Source organism: Pinus tabuliformis, chromosome 3_1 (genome assembly GCF_031772625.1).
Source record: "Pinus tabuliformis cultivar Carrire ecotype Pingquan chromosome 3_1, CPIR1, whole genome shotgun sequence".
Lineage (NCBI taxonomy): Eukaryota > Viridiplantae > Streptophyta > Pinopsida > Pinales > Pinaceae > Pinus > Pinus tabuliformis.
This window is the reverse complement of record NC_142301.1, coordinates 463,734,355-463,754,053: the sequence shown is the minus strand read 5'-3', so window position 1 is coordinate 463,754,053 and position 19,699 is coordinate 463,734,355. Positions and strand designations below refer to the sequence as shown.

The 19,699-nt window shown below is 30.8% G+C and overlaps 1 protein-coding gene across 1 annotated transcript; it reads left to right on the top strand.

The window, feature by feature from the left end:
- Positions 1 to 4,854: 4,854 nt before the first annotated feature.
- On the top strand, positions 4,855 to 13,142 carry LOC149187757 (linoleate 9S-lipoxygenase-like). The gene is made up of 9 exons (XM_089412878.1): positions 4,855 to 5,337; positions 5,461 to 5,741; positions 5,843 to 6,083; positions 9,705 to 10,028; positions 10,120 to 10,205; positions 10,298 to 10,405; positions 10,503 to 10,813; positions 11,836 to 12,099; positions 12,181 to 13,142. Exons 1-9 carry the CDS (start codon positions 4,941 to 4,943, stop codon positions 12,956 to 12,958), a joined length of 2,790 nt encoding a protein of 929 aa, XP_089269004.1. The 5' UTR covers positions 4,855 to 4,940; the 3' UTR covers positions 12,959 to 13,142.
- The last annotated feature ends 6,557 nt before the right edge of the window (positions 13,143 to 19,699 follow it).

The following is a 19,699-nucleotide window of genomic DNA, read 5'->3' as shown; positions in this document are numbered from 1 at the left end:
AGAAAATGTTTGCACCTCAATAGATTTGATTTCTTTGAGTGTTTGATGGATTCAAGTTTAAGATGGATTATCAATAAGTACAAAATTTTATGAAAATTATAATATAATAAATTTATATTATGTTATGATTTTTTATTAAATTTAATCAAGATATGATAAATTAATATATCTATTTTTTTAATTTAAAACCAGTATAGATCCATCTTAATTTTGGTTCTACCAAGTGCTAAAAGGGATCAAATCTTTCAAAATGTAAACCTCATTTTAATTGCAATATTTGAGGAAAAAATTACACTTCTAGAAATTTGATTCACTTTGAATATTTAGTAAATAGATTTATATTGATTCTTAATAATATTATTTATATTTATACAAATTTCACTCTCACATACATATTTTTAATTTTATTAAAGCCTTAATTCATATGCTTACATGCTTTATAATTTTTAATTATGAAGTGCATAATATTGATTTTATAATATAAACTTATTTTTTTAATTATAAATATTGAATTTTTTTTTTATGCATATATGTTTTAAAATACGAATATTCGTTATTTAAATTCATTTTAATGTAATATGTATAAATTATAAATTTTTGAGAAAAAACTGTTTGTAATTTTAAATGTAGAAACAAAAATATAATTAAAAAAATTAATTGAATTGATCTATTTTTTCTTATATATGAGTCATTTACAACTACTACAACATCTTTAAATTGAGTCAATATTCAAATGTTTATACTCATTAACAGACATGCACTCTATAGGCGAGTATAGAGGAGTTGTGTAGGTATAATGTAAGAAATTATGTAATTATTTTTACATGTTATGCTCAATATATTGAATTTATATTAATGTGTTCAATTTATAGACGCAAAATATTTGTAAACATTTACATATCAACTCAATTAAATAATAATAAAGGCTTAAAATAAATAATAATATAACTTGTGAAGGAAACATTAGGGGTAGATGTGTAGGCATAAATGTTTAACATTTATATGTCAACTTGATTAAGAAATAATAAAAGGTTAAAGTAATATAGAGTAGAGTATAGGGGAGGCATTGTAGTGTACACATTTAAATCATGGTTCAATTAATAATAGAAAGTTCAAAGAAAATAAAAAATAAAAAATTAATTTGTTATATTGTAATGTTGTTTTAGAGTGCAACTTAGCCCCTCCAATTGAAGTTAGAGATTATGCTCTCAAAAAAATTGCACAAATAATTATAATTTATATTTGTCAATGCTAAATTAATAATGGTTGATAGACAAACCATCCTATATTCTTGCTTTGGAAGTAACTAATACATTAATATGTGAAATGGATAAGTAAATTTCTTATTGAAGCATAAGAACTTGCATAAATTTTGGTGGGTAGTAACCACTACCCATTGAATTCATTTCCCTCCAAGAGAGCTACTTAATTTGTCATTGTAGGTGATAAGCTAAACCTAGTCACTTCCCACATCTAACCCATGTGGAGGAACTAGGCGATTAAAAACCGTTACCCTCTATCTCAATTCATTCCATCATCTTGGTGTAGGTTATTACCACCAACATTTTTCAAGATTCATATTCCCATTTGTTCTTCTCAAGCCACCATTAACAGAAGATTGCATTATGAGATTACCCCATTAGATAGAGATAAATATGATTAGTGATTTAGGAACCTTTTTTTCTTCATCTTGTAAGTAACTACTACCATCTACCTGATACATTAGGCATGGTGAGAGGCCTCATGTACTTGCAGGAGGAATGCCTGCACTAAGTTCTTCATTGTGGCATAAAACCCCAAAACATCCTCTTGGATGAAAATATCATTCCTAAAGTACCAAAATTTGGGTTGGCCAAGTTGTGGATAGAGAACGTACTTTCTACTTCTCCACTATCATAGGCACTAGAGGGTATCTAATGCTAGAGTGGATGAGAAATCTTCCCATTAGCAGACATCTACAACTTCGACATCATTTTGCTAGAGATTGTGAGTGGGATAAATATTGTAATGTTAAGGCACCATATGATCATGGAGGGTGTCGAAAAATGCTTGGGTTATCAGTTTCCAGTGCATGCAGCAGAGCAAATGAAGATGGGGATCAAATTGAGAGAGATGTTGGAACCGATGCTTGAAGAGGATGTGGATTTAACGATAGATTGGGAAGAAGCAGAGAGAGTGGTAAAGACTACATTGTGGCACATATAGTATGATATGGAATTGAGGTCTTCAATGGGGAGAGTTGTTGAGATGCTTCAAGGCACAATTCAATGCACAGTTGAAATACCCAACATCTTCGAGGATGTCGAATATCTTCGAGTACTGATCATCCTACCGCTATGAAAACATATTCCATCCTACCTTTATGAGGACATATTCATGACATTACTTTGATGTTCGACATAAAGATCTTGAGATAGTATAATAAGGTCGATAGGGTTACTTACATTTTCCATGAGGACATCATTACTTTGAAAGTTTGATGTTCGACATGGAAACCTTGAGATAGTATAATAAGGTCGATAGGGTTCTTTCTTTAGGGTTTCTTTTAAGCGAACATAGGTATATAGACAGACTAATCTCTTTATTAATTTAAATTCTTATTTTATAGTAATAAATGAATAAATTTTCATTTTATAGTAATAAATGAAATAGATTAGTTAAAGATGTAATTTTATCGAGCTTAAAAATAGATTAAAGTGATAATATTGACATTTTTACATCATAACCATATACATTTTCTGTTATATCCTCATTTTCTTTACTAATTTGAAAATTTTTCTTTCAACCAACCATTCATACAAGATTTCTCAATTATTAAATTACCCCATTAGATGGTGGTAACTAGGCTTAGTGATTCATGAACACTTTTTATACTCTCATAAATAACTACTACCATCTCTTTTCTATTTTTAGATGATTTCGTGACTGACAACCAGAATGCTTACAAAAGCCTAGCATTGTTTCCATTTGAACTTATTGTATTCAAGCTTACTATCAAGTGTAGCATTTATAAAATCAAGCTTTATTTAAAACCTCCTACTTCTTCTCTTATCTTAAAATCGTTTTTCTTTATTAACTCTCTAGTTTTTGAAAACATACAAATTAATACTATAAAAAAATCTGAGAAATAATAAGTGCACTTCCCATAAAATTATGTAGAGTTTTGAACTAAGGAGAACTCTCAAGTGTTAAAATGAAACTCCAGCACCCTATTAATAACCATACAACCGAAGATTAGCCTGCCTACAGGGTTACAAATTAGTTTTCTTTTTCCTCTGTTTGTTTTCACAAAAGATATAGAATGCTAATAGCTATCCATACGACTACTATTGTGTCTCCGGCTTCATTCTCTCCATTCAGCATCTAGGAAATAAGGAGTGCGTGTGGCCATCCATGTCGCTGCTGCTATGAAGGGTCTTTAAGGAGATTTTGAAATCATAGAAAAATTAAACGACATTATTAACGAAAAGAAACCACATTATTAGAAAAAAAACATCAACAAAAAGAAACTGCATTATTAGAAAAAGACATCAAAACATCAACCAAGACTGAATTCGTTGTAAGGACCAAATTTGAAAACCATTTTTAGACCAGATTTGAAAACCGTTTTCAAAGAAGAAGAAAAACGACCAACCAAGCCATACAACAACAACATTGTAGATGTGTATTACATATTACAATATTTCCCTATTAGATATAGAAAACTTTCCTATTAATTAGATAAATTTTTGAATCTATAGAGCTTGAAGTTTTTAATGGAGATGAAAGTCTATTGATAGTGTTCTTTGACCGAGCAATGTTAAGAGAAAAGTTCAATTCCCTTGGTTGTTGAAGGTATATATTTGTTTCTTTGGTTTGCTTTAAACTGCTTCAAGCTGAACAAAATAAATAATATAAATTAGAAGCAAATGAAAACTAAAACAACCTTTTCCATTGTGCAAATAGATTTATATTTTCAATCATTTAACTTCAAATGCTTTTGAAGATCATCTAATGAATAGAAGAAACATATGTTTACCTTTTTTTAATAGAATTTGAGAAAAATGTTTGCCTATTTACCAAGTTCTATTGAGATTTTATAGTTTTTTAATGTAGCCACTTTTTAAATTTTAAAGATTTAAGAGGCCATTTCATTTTGGCATTTTTTTATAAAAAATTTGTTTAATATACACTTGTTAATAAAAGAACACTTTTTTTTTAACTTTTCATCTTTGAAAAGTTAGATAAATATTTACCCTTCCAAATAAAATTAAGACGAGCCCTGCAAAGTTAATCACAGGTAGTCATCTCACCACATCCACCCGCCCAGATAAGAACGACACCTGCCACCCTCATCTCAGCACATCCAGCCGCCCAGATAAGAACGCCACCTGCCACCCTCCAATTAAGTTAGATAGAAATGATGGTACTTTTTTGTCATATTACATTGTTTACGTCAGGTTACAGGTTCAAGAATATTTTCGAATTTGACAATGAAGAGAGTTTAAACAATTATAAGTGGCTCTTACTAATTATTTTTAGAAGTTCATGAAAATTCAAATCTACACAAAACCCTCGTTAATAAAATTGGTTAATTTGTGATCGTTAAAATTCTCCTCCATGGGATTCCCGGATTACCGGATGAATCCCATGGATCACCGGATCATTTGGGAATAAAACAATGGTACTTCATTCCCATTGATCACCGGATCATCTGGGAATAAAAGTTCATTCATATTATCAACGGGAGGTAAAACGTCGTATTCCTTATATTTATTAAAAAGGCATAAAGAAAACGTGTTAACCCTGTTCCACAGCCTACCCACGATCTATAAAAGGGCACCAATGCCCACAGCAAGCATAGACAACTTTTACAAATTCTGTTAGGGCAAGGCTGTTTTAGCAGAACTGATGTTGTGAGTGACAACCAGGCCAGAAAGCGACAACGGCCAGGGAAGAGAATGGATGCAAAGAGTCTATTAGGGAGTCCCATGGCTACTCTGAACTATTTTGGGAGGCAGAGGCAAAACGCATCTGGTTTTTGCCATTTTTATGCTTGCTCCAGTAACCTGCCATGGAGAAACCACGCGCAATTCTCAGCTGGTTCTGAACATATGGTTTTGAAGCAGAGGAAAGCCCAGTGCAGTACCTTTGCCTTCAATATAAGAAAAGGCGTCTCTGCAACAGAAAGCTCTTCTAAAGAGGCCATAAAGCAAACAATTCCTGGAGAAGTGATACTGCAAGAGGTATCTATTCTCAACGCTACTGATTACACTGCAATTTTGGCCGATGAGGCATCCGAGTTGATAGGCAACAGAGTGTCTCTCCAGCTGGTGAGCAGCGACCAGGTTGATCCAGGTAAATCAGCTATTGCATTTATTAATATTCTCCTCTTTTTGGTTTCCACGGCGTTTTCTATAAAACCTTACATTTTAGATTTCTGTTGTTATAATCTGCGTGCAAATGAATGTATTATGGCAGAAACGGGATTCGGAAAAACAGCTGGCGAAGCGTCTTATTTAAACTGGAGTCCCTTCGAAGGACTAATTGCTTCTGACAGACACTACGAAATCAGCTTCAAGTGGAACTCGGGTTTGGGAGTTCCAGGAGCATTCCTCATAAGGAATATGCATTCACGACAGTTCTTTCTCAAATCTCTAACTCTTGATATCCCTGGTCAAGGTAAACTGCGCTTTACGTGCAACTCGTGGGTTACCCCCTATGATATCAGCAAAACTGATCGTATTTTCTTTTCTAATAAGGTATGCATTCTTTTCCAGTTGATTGTTTTCTAGCTTAAGGTCTTTGCTTCAATCAAGAATGGGTGGTTAGGTTAATGTTGACCAGTGAGTCCTGTGATCAGAGCTACCTGCCCGAAGAGACACCAGAAGGTCTTAAGAAACTGAGGGATCAAGATATGGTGGAACTACGAGGAAATGGAACGGGAGAGAGGAAAGTATATGATCGGATATACGATTATGATGTCTATAACGACATTGGGGACCCTGACAGCAGCCCAGAGCTGCTGAGACCAGTGTTGGGTGGATCCAACGACTTCCCATATCCTAGAAGATGCAGGACGGGCCGTCCACCATGTAAAACAGGTATAACATTTAGTCCTCCTTATGCCTATCGTAGCATTCAGATTTATATTCAACATACTTTCAAGTTTTTCAATGGACGTCTGTTTTGTTTTTTCAAAGAGCCGGAATTGTACCTGCAGTAGTCTCAACAGTAGGTGTACATAGAGGTCCGGGAATGGTGGACAGCTGGACTTGGACTTCTGGTAAGGTATTTTTTTCAGAGCCAGAAGTGCACCTAGAGTAGTCTCCACTGGTGTGCATAGAGCTCCAGCTATGTCCAGTCTGGCTTTTTTTCAGAGCCAGAAGTCCGGTCTGGTTTTTTATAAGAGCCAAAAGTGTACTTAAAAAGAGAGTCTCAAAAGGTGTACATAGAGTTTCAGGAATGGACCACTAAATTTGTGATGAATTAATCCCACACTCCGCAGTTAGACCCACATCCACATATTGTGTTTGTAAATCTATTTATTATAAATTCCCCGCTATTTATTATAGTTTGAGTTTGCTCAAGAGCTCCAGCTATGTCCGGTCTGGTATTTTTTTCAGAGCGAGAAGTGTACTTAGAGTAGTCTCAACAGGTGTGCATAGAGTTCCAAGAATGCACCACCAGATTTGTGATGAATTAGCCCCACACTTAGCAGTTAGACCCACATATTGTTTGTTTGCAAAACTATTTATTATAAATTGCCTACTATTTATTATAGTTTGTGCACGAGCCACATTGGGACTTTGAACAAGTCAAGTATGTGGAGATTTAAGAGCTTTTTATATAAATGGTTGATTTTAGAAATATTTTAAGACTTGATAAATAAAAAATTCCTATCTAATCTATTTTGTAATATTCTCATGCTTTCATTCCTGTCAAGTATATTGAGAAATATTCCTAAAATCTAGAATCTAACTAAACTTTAACCAACTCCACATTGTATGTTTAGATTTGGATTTAACTAAATTCAGCGTTGGATTTTAGCTGTCCATACCGAAAATTTGAGGGTACAACGTAGGGACTTCAACGTTTCACCGACGGGTTTGGTGGAGCACTCTAGTGTCAGATACGCGAAGTTTGAGGTTGCAGCTAGATATGGGTTTGGTGTAGGAGAAAATTTCCGTACAACCTGTCTCACCAAATTTAAGAGGGATTTAAGTCGGAGAAAACTTTCGTACAACCTGTCTCACCAAATTTAAGAGGGATTTAAGTAGTAAGTACTTAGTTATAATTGTAAGTGTAGAAATTTATACAGATACGGATTTGGCGGGGGAGGAAACTTTTTGTCGGTCTTATATCAGGAATTTACTGGGTGGGTACAATGGAAAAAATGGTCCTTCGTAATATTAAAGTTGTGTCATTGATTTTATGTTTTTATTTAATATTTTTGTTTTTTCAATTGTTTTGTGAAATATTAAAATATATATATATATATATATATGTATGGGTTATTATTTTTTATTTTATGTTTTTATTTAATATTTTTGTTTTTTCAATTGTTTTGTGAAATATTAAAAAAAATATATGGGTTATTATTTTTTATTTTCAAAATTTTAATTAGGAAAATTATGGGTTATTATTTTTTATTTTCAAAATTTTAATTAAGAAAATTATGGGTTAGTATTTTTTATTTTCAAGTTTTTAATGGATTATTAAATAGAGAAAAAGTTTACAAAATAAGTTAGAAATTAGTTTTTATTTGAAAGTGAATATTTTCATAATTATTTATATTTGTTGAATTTTCTGGATATGAACTTTGGATAAGTTTTTCTCGTCTAAAGTTTTGGGTGGACACTCTATTTATCATTAAAGAGTAGAAAACAATCAGATGGTAAGTATGAGAGCCGATCAAACCTATAAATAATGAGAGGAAAGAGACTAGAGTGTAATGGTTACAAGGATTAAAAAATGAAAATGAACAATAATCTTTTAATATTTTTTAATCCTTGTGATCCTTACTCTAGTTTTGGCGCTCTCATAATCTATAGGTTTAATCAACGCTCATGCTTACCCTCTGATTTCTTTTTCCTAATGATGAGTGGAGTGTCCACCTGACGTGAAGAGATTCAGCCAATTAGTTTTTATTTTTTGAGAAATTATTTACTTTATTTATTTAATAAAAATTATCATATTAAATTGTTATAATTAAAAAATTATTCATATTATATAATTTAATTATTTATTAAAAATTTATTTTAATTTTTTTTATTAAATTTTAATTAAATTCATTGAAATAAAAAATTAATTTAATGAAATAATATTTTTAGCTATATTTAAATTATAATATTTAGAAATATAATATATCAATAATTTTTTGATATATAATTAAATTAAAAAATTCTTAATTTTTTTTATAGATTTAATAAATTCAAATTTAAGATAGTTTTACAATAACAATAATAATAAAGTATTCATACTTTTAAAAAGAAACACATGTTTTCTTTCATTACATCTAATTAAACATAAAAATAATTATACATTTCCACTTTAAAACGCACTCAAAATTTAAGCATACATTTATTTTATATGTATAACGGCCCTTGAATATTTTATATATCAGGATTATATATTTTTTAACATTTCCTTTTTTAATTTTTTAACCATATATTTATGATAATATAAAAAAACAAAATATATATATATATATATATATATATATATATATATATATATTATATATATATTTTTTTATTATAACTCTCATTTTGATACTTTATTTTTATTTTAAAAAATATTGAAAACAAAAAACTTACTTCTTCGTAATGTAAAATATAAATACATTAAAACATCTAATAATTTAAAACCCCCACTAAATTACAACGTACATTTAATCTTTCTTTAAATTATTTTTTGAACATCCCAAATCGATAGTTCATTTTGTATCATTCACTTAGGTATTCTGTAATTGAAATAAAAAATATTATAGTATTAAGATATTTATTTCTCTTTAACATCTGTGAAGGTTTTTTCTTTAAGTTGTTATCATTAATATTTGTTTACTTTTATATCAATGTATTCATATGATCCGAATATTCTATTCTGCCATAAATGTTCGACGTCAATGCCCTTGCATTCCGGCATTTATCATACAATGTTTTGGAGTAGTTTAAAAAGGAGAGGAATGGTTTGGATGGTTAAAAGTAGTTTGAATTTAGGTAAAAAAATTTAAAAAATTCAAAAAAATCCTGTAGATGCACTGTTTAATCATGTTTTTATGACGTTTTTATGACGAAAATAGATTGAGCACTAACACTTTAAAAAAAATCTGAACATCTAAAATTATAAATTTTAACTATTTTTATTTAAATTTACAAAAATTTCCACCACATTATTTCAAAAGATAACCAGAATTTCCATAACTTTAAATACAACAAAATAATTTTTAGACTAAGGGTAATGGCTCTGTACAGCGCGCTACTGCACATTGTAGTCACTGCTTTCATAAAGATGCAAAGAGAAAAGTAGATTTATCAGTCAGAAAATACCATTTAGTAGCCCGTGCTCAAGTCCATGGATGTCGTAAATATTTTGTATTTAAAGCTCTTAAAAATGATTAACTGGGTTTCACAGAACCGTGACCTTGCTCTGTGACGCTCTTTCGTGGACGTCCTTGCTGGATAATAGAATAGCATACCTTACACTTTCAAAATTACATGCAGATCCCAAGTCTGAAAGTCGAGCCAGTTCGATCTTCATTCCGCCGGACGAAAGGTTTCCTCATACGGATTTCACTGATTTTGGAGCCCACATCATCAATGCTTTCGCTAACTTGATTGTGCCTGAGATTACCGATGGAGCTGAAGCTGCCTTCAAAACATTCGAACAAATTGAACAGCTCTACGTTCAGGGATTTCAAAGTCCATATAACTCCGTCAGCAAACTTCTTCAGCACGAGAAGAATCCCCTTCAGATTATCAAGGGAATACTAGAAGCTGCCAAGGACAATCCACTGATAGATTTTGTGCGTCCTCAAGTTTATGCAGGTCAGAATGCATTAATATATTATCTCTGTTTAGTTCATATCTTTGTTCTTCAGAAAATTTCTTTTGCTGAAGTGAATTTCCACTGCAATAGCTAATGAAAACGCGTGGAAGTCCGATATTGAGTATGCGCGGCAGGCGCTTGCTGGTTTAAATCCGATGACGATTCAATGCTTACAAGTAATTCAATTACTACTCGATACCTCATTTGTACTTCATCTGTGATGGCATTTTGTTCAAACACGCCGATAATTAAATTTTACATGTGACAGACATTTCCCCCGTCCAGCAGCTTGGACCCAAATATCTACGGCCCACAGAAGAGTTCAATCACCGAGCAACACATACAAAAGTTCCTCGAAGGCCTTTCTGTGCAGCAGGTTCGTCGCGCTTTACCTCAATGTTAGACTCTGTTCTCCATTGCTTGGTTTTTTTATAGGTATTTCAAATAAATTAAATCTATCTATGTTGATGCAGGCTGTTGCCTCAAAGAGGCTATTTATTCTGGACTACTATGATGCATACATGCTCTATGCTGAACGCATCAATAAGCTATCGGAGGGGAGTAAGACATATGGCAGTCGCACACTTTTCTTCCTCACAAAGGAGGGAGTGCTGAAGCCCGTGGCCATTGAGTTGTGTTTGCCTCCCACTGCTGAACAGGAATTAGGAGTTAGAAACGTGTACACTCCGGCTGAGGAGGGAACAGAGGAAGGAGCGCTATGGCTGCTAGCAAAAGCTCATGCCCGTGCCAACGATGCGGGTTACCATCAATTGATCAGTCATTGGTAAACATTCTTGCTTTATGTCCTTCCAAATAATATGTTCAAAATAATATACTGTTAATAGTATAATACACTATAAAAGATATCGATATAATTATAATTATAACATTATAATATTTTATTTTAATTTAGAAATTTTCGAATGTTAATAGTTATGAAATTTCTGTTTTTTCGACTACACCATTTGAAACAAAAACTAAAGAGTTTGTGTTTTCACTTCTAGTTTCTAAAAGAACTCTATTGAATATTTTTCATTGGAAAGTTATGATTTGTAAAATGAACAATTATATACCCATTGAAAAATATGTGTGGAGAGTTATGGAGTTTTTTTATTATAAATTTCAAATAGCAGAGTTTTAATTATTATTACTAAATTGAATTATGAGACCTTTTATTTGTGAAAAAAATTAGGTTGCTCTATTTTTTTTCCTATTTGAGTTTAAATTATTATTATTATTAAATTCTATAAATTGAGTTATGAGGTTTTTTGTTTGTGGGGAAAGAGTTATGCCTTAATATAGTATGGTATGGTTATCTTATATCTGTTTTTATTTGAATTTAGAAAAGGTTACTCTATACCCTTTCCTAATTGAATTTAGAAAACATTTGTCTTTGACCATTAAACCCACTCAATCTATATGTAAAATAAGATGAAGTAGCTTCAAACAATAATTGTTAATTGTTATATATACTTTTTTGGGAAATACCCAAGACAATTATCCTATTTTAGATTAGATTCCATTTCATAATATGCAAAATTTGTTTAATGGATCACAATGTCTTTGGTAATTATCTTTATCCTTTTGCTAGTAACAACTTATCCAATTATTTTAAATTGTTGCATTAAACTACCTTTTGTTTATTGGGTGTAGTTTGAGATTAGATTAAATTTCACTTCATAATATGCAAAATTTGTTTAATGAATTACAATGTCTTTTGGAAACTATCTTTATCCTTTCGCTAATAACACATCATCCAATTGTTTCAAGCTATTGCATTGACTTTCCTTATGTTTATTGGTGCAGGTTAAGAACACATGCATCAATGGAGCCTTTCATTATAGCTACTCATAGACAATTGAGTAGAATGCATCCATTATATAAGTTACTGATACCTCATTATCTTGATACAATGGACATCAATCAAGCTGCTCGTCAAAGCTTAATAAATGCAGGGGGAATTATAGAACAAAGCTTTACTCCAGGAAAATATTCCATGGAGATGTCATCTAAGATATATAAAGATTGGAAGTTTAACGAACAAGGATTGCCTGCCGATCTTCTTAAAAGGTTTATTCTTAAAGAGTAAAATGTTTGTTCATTAAATATTTTTCACATACTATATTGACATATAATTGTTATGTTATGCAGAGGAATGGCTGTCCCAGACCAAAGAGCACCCCATGGTCTAAGGCTTATGATTGAAGACTACCCATTTGCCGTAGATGGCTTAGAAGTATGGTTTGCAATGAAAGAATGGGTTTCAAACTACTTGACTTTCTTTTACAAGGATGATGCATCAATGAAAAGAGATCGAGAATTGCAAGCTTGGTGGAGTGAGATTGTAAATGTTGGGCATGGAGATCTCAAGGATGATTTGAATAGATGGTACAAAATGGAGACGAAAGAGGAAGTTGTTGAAGCAGTGACAACTATTATGTGGCTTGCATCAGCTCACCATGCTGCAGTGAACTTTGGGCAATATGCTTATGGAGCTTACATGCCCAATCTTCCCACCGCGAGTAGGCAACTTATTCCAGAGAAAGGTTCTATAGAATACATTGAGATGGTGAGAGATGTGGATGCATATTTCCTTAAAACTGTATCTAATCCATTCCAAGCAACCCTTGTCATGGCCATTTTAGAGATATTGTCAAAGCATGCAAAAGATGAAAGATATATAGGGCAAATAGATGGATCAACAACAGAATGGGATGATGACAATGGCATAGCTGAAGCATTCAATCAATTTTCATCAAGGTTAGTGCAAGTGGAGAAGAATGTAACTTCCAGAAACAATAATCCTAATTTGAAGAATAGACTTGGTCCTGCTCTAGTTCCTTACACCTTATTATATCCTAGCACCACTGATCTATCTAGGTCTGGTGGGCTCACTGGTCGTGGTGTCCCCAATAGTATATCAATTTAAATTGTTGACTACTAATATTTGTAGTGTGACAAAGTAAATGTCAATTTCTCTCCTTATTTTCTCCATCCAATGTTGAATCTCTATATTGTTAGAACTTGGGATATTAACATTCCCTCTTTAATGAAATCCAAATTCTTATTGGAATGTAAGATATCTTGTTGGGAATTAGAAAGAGTTATTAATAGTCTCTCTTTGATGCAATCCAAATACCTATTGGAATGTGAGATATTGTGTGGGGAATTAGAGAGGGACTCCATGGAGTGATAGGTCGCTAGTTTCATGTTAGCTTGATCTTTTCTCACTCATTGGAATAGAAATATACATCTCTCAATTGTATTCTTCTTGGTAAGTAATTGAAATTTAATTATAGTTTGATAATTTACTTAACTATCAAATCCCACAAGGAAGAGTTTTCATTTTTTGTTTGTTTTTAATATGTTTTTTCTTGTTACAAACACCAAGTGTAAAATAATTATTAATTTGGAAAAATAAAGGGCATTGATTTTTTAACAAATGGATTTGAATTTAGGGTAAATTTTCCTTACTAACAACTAAATAACTTCATGGAAGCATATAAAACTGTTTCATGACTGGAAAAGAAGATATTAATGTTAAAATTTTGCAAAGGTTTAGAGGGAATAAAAATATACTATGCCATCCAATAAAGATTTTAACTGAAGGGATTGTAATTTAATTTAAGTCATGAAAATTTGCTATAAAATAAGGTAATTGTGAAATTGTAGCAAAATTGTGATTAAAAAATTAGATTCTATCAAAATGAAATTAATCTAGAGAATAATTACATTGAACATTAATATCTCCAAGAAAATAGATCTTTGTACAAAAAGAAATTGATTCATAACTTGCTAAATTAGTAAAGAAAGAAAATAAATGGTTATATTAACTATGTTTTAAAAAAACAACATCAACATTGTGGAGAGATTGATTGCACAATTTCTTTGGTTTGCCAACAAAAAAATAAGTAGATTTTTTGAAACACCAACATCACATTATGGAACAATTTTTTAAGTTTATTACAAAGAAAAGATATAGATATATTATTGATGTTTTAAAACAACGATATCATAACCAGAAGAAAAAAAAGGTGATTCATTTTTAATATAAGAGCAGACATTTTACATAATCTTAAAATGTAAAAATTCAATTATATATTATATAATGAAAATGGTTATTTCAATTGAATTATTATTCAAATTCTTAAATTATTTTAAAGATTTTGAAAAAATAAACATGGTTGATAACTCAATTTCAATGAAAATGATAGCTAAATATATATCAAAACGTAAAAAAATAATCTATGGTATCATATTATATAATGGAAATTTATATTTCAATTGAATTATTATTCGAATTGTTAAATCATTATAAAAATTTTGATTTTTTTTATTGAGCACAACTCAATTTGAATAAAGATGATAACGTAAATGAAAATATAATATATAATAAATCAAATTCATAATCAAAATGCATTAAGCAACTCAATCCCTATCATTCATGAAACGACTAGAATGTGTAGAAAATATTAACATCCGATAAAATCACTATTATTAGGAATTCTCAAAAAATTGATGGCTTTAAAAGAAGTAACTAGTATTTTTAGAAATAGTTTTTATATATTTTGGAAATGTGTGTGATATCTAAATTCATGACCATGCTATGTCTAAATAGCTTAAGCCATTTTTATATGCTACATAAGTGCCCTGCAAAGATCTCTAAGGTAAGATAAGTAAGCATTTTAAGAACACATAAGAGTTATGAACATTTGCATGCATTCGATAATACGCACATTGGCAGGTGCATAAACGGTTCCCTTTTTTATACAACAAGAACATATATTTCATATTTTCTTTAAAGGTTTACGTGAAATTTAGTGATGCGCAGGTGTTCCTATTTAGATATCCTCGACCCATGCAAAAAGCTTTGGACAAGCTACACCATAGTGGATTATAAGGGTCCCCGAGTTTTTTCTTTTTATAAAACTATTAAAATGTATGCATTAAAAATGCTTTCATGTTTTGTAGCATGCACCCAATAAGAACTAGTGCATGTTTCCAATAGTAAAATCATATTAAATAAAAAACAGAACGCATTTTTATTTATTTCTTCATCAACTTGCGATGATTTTTCCTCCACCAGTGCAAACATGCTTCATCATGTAGGCCCAAATTGGCAAGGAATGGAAGGGTACATAAACATTATTGTTACTTAGAATTTTGTCGATATAGGATCTAATTCCTAATTATTTATTTATTTTTAAAAGCCATTTTTATAATTTTTAAATATCAGAAATTTACATATCTTTAAGGAAAGATCATTACTACTTAATTGTGGCTATTATTCCATCACCATGGAGCAAGACCTTGATGCAAACCCAAAATATTAACTTCCCATGTATCCATATAATGAAATTAAGAGATGTTTAAATATATTTAGAAACCTAATTGGGGAGCTTAGGAACAGAAAAGAGTGATCTCATGTTTTATTGGCTTCCAATGGTCATGCCCATGGCTGATTATCTGAAGATCTAAAATTAGTGATAAATGATGTTAATTCTAATACCTATGATTTTCATATGTATTCTTATATTTGATAATTATGATTAAGAGGTTGTTGTGCAATTATTTTCAAATCCTTTTTGGTTTCTAGTCTTAGGGGCTAGTTGAGATTTTTAAAGGAATGGTTGAGATATTTTGTCAACCTAATCCTGGTTCTATATACACATTCCAATTTGTTTCATATTGAGAGTATTTCTCTCCTTAATTTGTTGAAGTATTTTTTCTCTTGTAAAGCTACTTAAGCTTCACATTTTCTCAATACAAATAATTAGAGTTTGTATATTTTCCCTTTATGCGTGGAATCTTCTCATTGGTGGGATTTCTTAATTCATTAGAAAAATTCATATCATTGGTATTAGAGAACTTTTGATCTAGCCTTGGATTTGGGTCTTTGCTCCTTGTATTTCAATAACATATGCTACTACAGTCCATGGTTGAAATAAAATTGAATAAGACAAATATAGAGCATTTTTGGGGCCTATTTCGTCATTACAGATTCAACTTTGCTGGTTCTCTCATCCTAAACCTCATTTTAGCCCTTTCAGAGCTTACCCATAGTTATATGGCTAGCATAGAAGTACAACAATGGATGGAATACAAGGTAGCCATATCTTGTGTAGGGTCTCCAAAATGTCATTTAAAATGTCATAGAAAGCAGTAATGGTCTTAGTATAGGATTTTCTTTCTTGCGTTTTCATTTTGGACACCCTGCACAAGAAAGAAGTATAGGATTTTGTAGACCTAGTGCAAGAAAGTTGCTTTCTAGATTAAATTTACTTTCAAGTCATTAGAATAAATTGTCTTTCATGTTGATAAGATAGATTTACTTTACTATTGATAATATAGATTTAATTTCATGTCACTAGATTTCCTGTTGATAATATAGATTTACATTCATGTCACTGGAATAGATTTATTTTCATGTCAATAGAGTAAATTTACTTTCATGTCAATCGTTATTTTGATTTCATAAATTAAGAGATTGTTTTCCATGTTTCAATTTTGATAATTTTAAAAAGGAAAGTATGTACATACTCATCTTTGTCTTTCATGTTGATAAGATAGATTTACTTTACTATTGATAATATAGATTTAATTTCATGTCACTAGATTTCCTGTTGATAATATAGATTTACATTCATGTCACTGAAATAGATTTATTTTCATGTCAATAGAGTAAATTTACTTTCATGTCAATCGTCATTTTGATTTCATAAATTAAGAGATTGTTTTCCAAGTTTCAATTTTGATACTTTTGAAAAAGAAAGTATGTACATACTCATCTTCGACATTTTTTATGAATAGGTTTTATTTAAGTCTTGCAATTTCTCTCAATAGAGTAAAATTTCCTTTTGAAATTGAAAGTTGATTCCTAGCATATATTGTGCAAGTGTACTTCACAAGTTCAGAAAGCCCGGGTTTGAAAATTTAATGACAAGTAATTTAATTAACAATTAAATTACCCAATATTTTTGGCGTTGCTTCTTGGGAAGTATACATAGGGGTTAGATTTCAATCTCGTTTTTAGTTGCATATGTAAAGCATGGTAAATATGATGCATGGATTTCAATCATTTTTTCACTGTAAGAGTTTCGACACTAATCCATTTATCAATAGGAGATCTAGAAAGATGATCAAGAACTTCTTAGAGAGCAAGGACTACATTGAATATTGGATTGTGACTAGCCCACGACATTCTTCCATTTTTTCAACAAATTGTTGAGCCAAATCCAAATGCACAAATGGTCTCTCATATTGTAATATATGTTGAGGTTTATTTTTAAAATTTGGATGTGTGCATATAGAGATTTTGATCCATAAATGGCTTCATTGGAAATAATCTTGGAAAAAAAAAAAAAAATCTTTTTCAAAATAGAATTGGACAGAATAAAGAAATAAAATCAAGCTCGATGATGATTTTGAGTATTACTTTTCAATTTTTAAGTTTTATTTCATCTTCTTGAATTTTTATTTTTTGGTGATGCAGTGAGAGCCACCTCATTCACTAAACATTGGTAGGAAAATTTACAAGAAAATGGATGTTTTTGGAGAACGTGTAGAGTTTCGAGAGAAAAACTTTAGATTTGAAAGATCAATTCATCTAACTTTGTTTTTCAAATTTCAAATGAATAAAGAAATACGATAATCCTTAGTATACTCTGTTCTTACGCCTTATATGATCTAGAAGATCAGAAAGGAAAATTGGATACGTTAGCCTTGAAATGAAATTTTGCAATAAAAATGCATATATTTGGAAAAATGACTAGGGGATCTAAATTCACCATTCATTCTAAAATTTTTCTTAATTTTGATTTCTAACTCAAATATCTTTGTCTCAAAATAACTAAATATATATATATATATATATGAAAAATCCTAATTAATATTTTCTAAAAATTTCTATAGTCTCTTTTTTTATTAAATATAAAAATATAAAATAAATGCATAAAGCAAAAAAACATTACGATAATGAAACAATTTAAAATATATATACATATATATATATAAATAAATAAATATATATTAGTAAATTTTTATTTTTATTTTGGCCTGAATAGCCATATGCATATACAAAGACTAGACCATAGGCCATGGCCCACACATATGCGTGAGCCCAAAGGAGGCCCACACATATGTGTAAGGCCATCGTCGTCGGCTGACATCACGCATATATGCAGGCCCCAGTTCCCCACGCCCAAGCACAACTAGCCAAGGACGAGGTCGAGGCCAAGGCACATAGCCAAACCCTGCGTAGTTGCACAGAGGATGACCAATGGCCTAAATATATATTTTTAAATATAATAATAAAAACAAAATAAAAACCAAAAAGTTTCGTTGAAAGCACATATCACAACTAAGAAATTTGGAGTGAAAGAGGCCAAATTTTTTTTGCTTTAGATTTCAACGCGCAAAAAAAATAAATAAATTGCTTTGATGTGAATATTTAACTCGAAGGATTTGTTAGCTAAATCCATTTTGGTAGGAAGAAAGGAAATTTTAAATTAAAATCAATGTTTTGGTAACAAATAACAATTGACTTGTGGCTTACTTTCTTGACTTGTTGGCAACAATCCGACGAAAATTTCAAAATTTATTTGGCTTAACATTTGTGAAATTGTCGCGTCGTTTGTGATTTTCTGGTATGATTAGGATTTTAAATTTTAAATAAAGTTTTTATGGTTCTAATTCATAAATTTTAATTTCACTCTATGAGTAAGTTGTTGGAGTTGTGAATAGTTCACATGTTTGAATCTTGGGCAGAGGTGTTTTATTAACTATGTGACATTTTTACATTAAATGTGTGACACTTTGCTGCCATGTGGCACTTTCACTGTATTTTTTAACTGTTTTGTTAAAACTTCAAAAAACCATAATTTTCTCATAAGGCGTTCATTTGATGTAATTTAGGTGTTGTTGGAAAGGTATTGACAAGATCTACACGATGTAATAATTTTTATTAGACAATAAAAAATGATTGTTTTTATGGATTTTGCAGCAATTTGACTTGTAAAACATCACCAGATCATTAAAACATGGTTCTAATATGATTTTTCTTTAACTTAGTTTTTGAATCACTAAAATTGGATATCAAAAGAAAATATTATCAACAAAACACTGATAGGATGTCTAAGGTACCACTTCCTGGCAGGTAAAATTGCATTTCATTTTTATTTGTTTTCCTTGAATTTCTATTATTAGCACTATTTATGAATTGGTTGCGTATATATCATATGAAGAGAGACTGATCACCTCTCTCCTTTGAGAATCTTATGTTTTATTGCAGAATAGTGTTAGGCTTTTGCAGGTTCCATGATGATAAAAGAAGATCAATCTATGCGCAAGTGGTTTCCAAAAACCAATTTCTTTTTTAGAAAGAATATGAAGAAGTCAAGTCCATGTCCCTCATGTCATTGCTACTCATTCATTTTTTTCTTCTAAGTTTACAATCCATCCATGAATGTAAATCTTCTTACTACTAGATCATGAATTCAAAACCATTTTCCCTTTGCATATTTCATACTTTTCCACCTCACTTACATTTCATCCCCAACCCATGAATAAATTCATTCAACTCATTTACAATGCCAGTTACCTCATTTTCCTTTTCCTTTTCCAAAACAAAACCTACTTCATAATGAAAATCTTTCATCTATGGTCCTTTACA

What these genes read in the sequence shown, in the direction of transcription:
- LOC149187757 (XM_089412878.1), top strand. Translation starts at nt 4,941, where the DNA reads ATGGATGCAAAGAGTCTATTAGGGAGTCCCATGGCTACTCTGAACTAT. An exon ending in TGACGATTCAATGCTTACAA is followed by an intron (nt 10,206 to 10,297) that starts GTAATTCAATTA and finishes TACATGTGACAG; the next exon opens with ACATTTCCCCCGTCCAGCAG. An exon ending in AAGGCCTTTCTGTGCAGCAG is followed by an intron (nt 10,406 to 10,502) that starts GTTCGTCGCGCT and finishes ATGTTGATGCAG; the next exon opens with GCTGTTGCCTCAAAGAGGCT.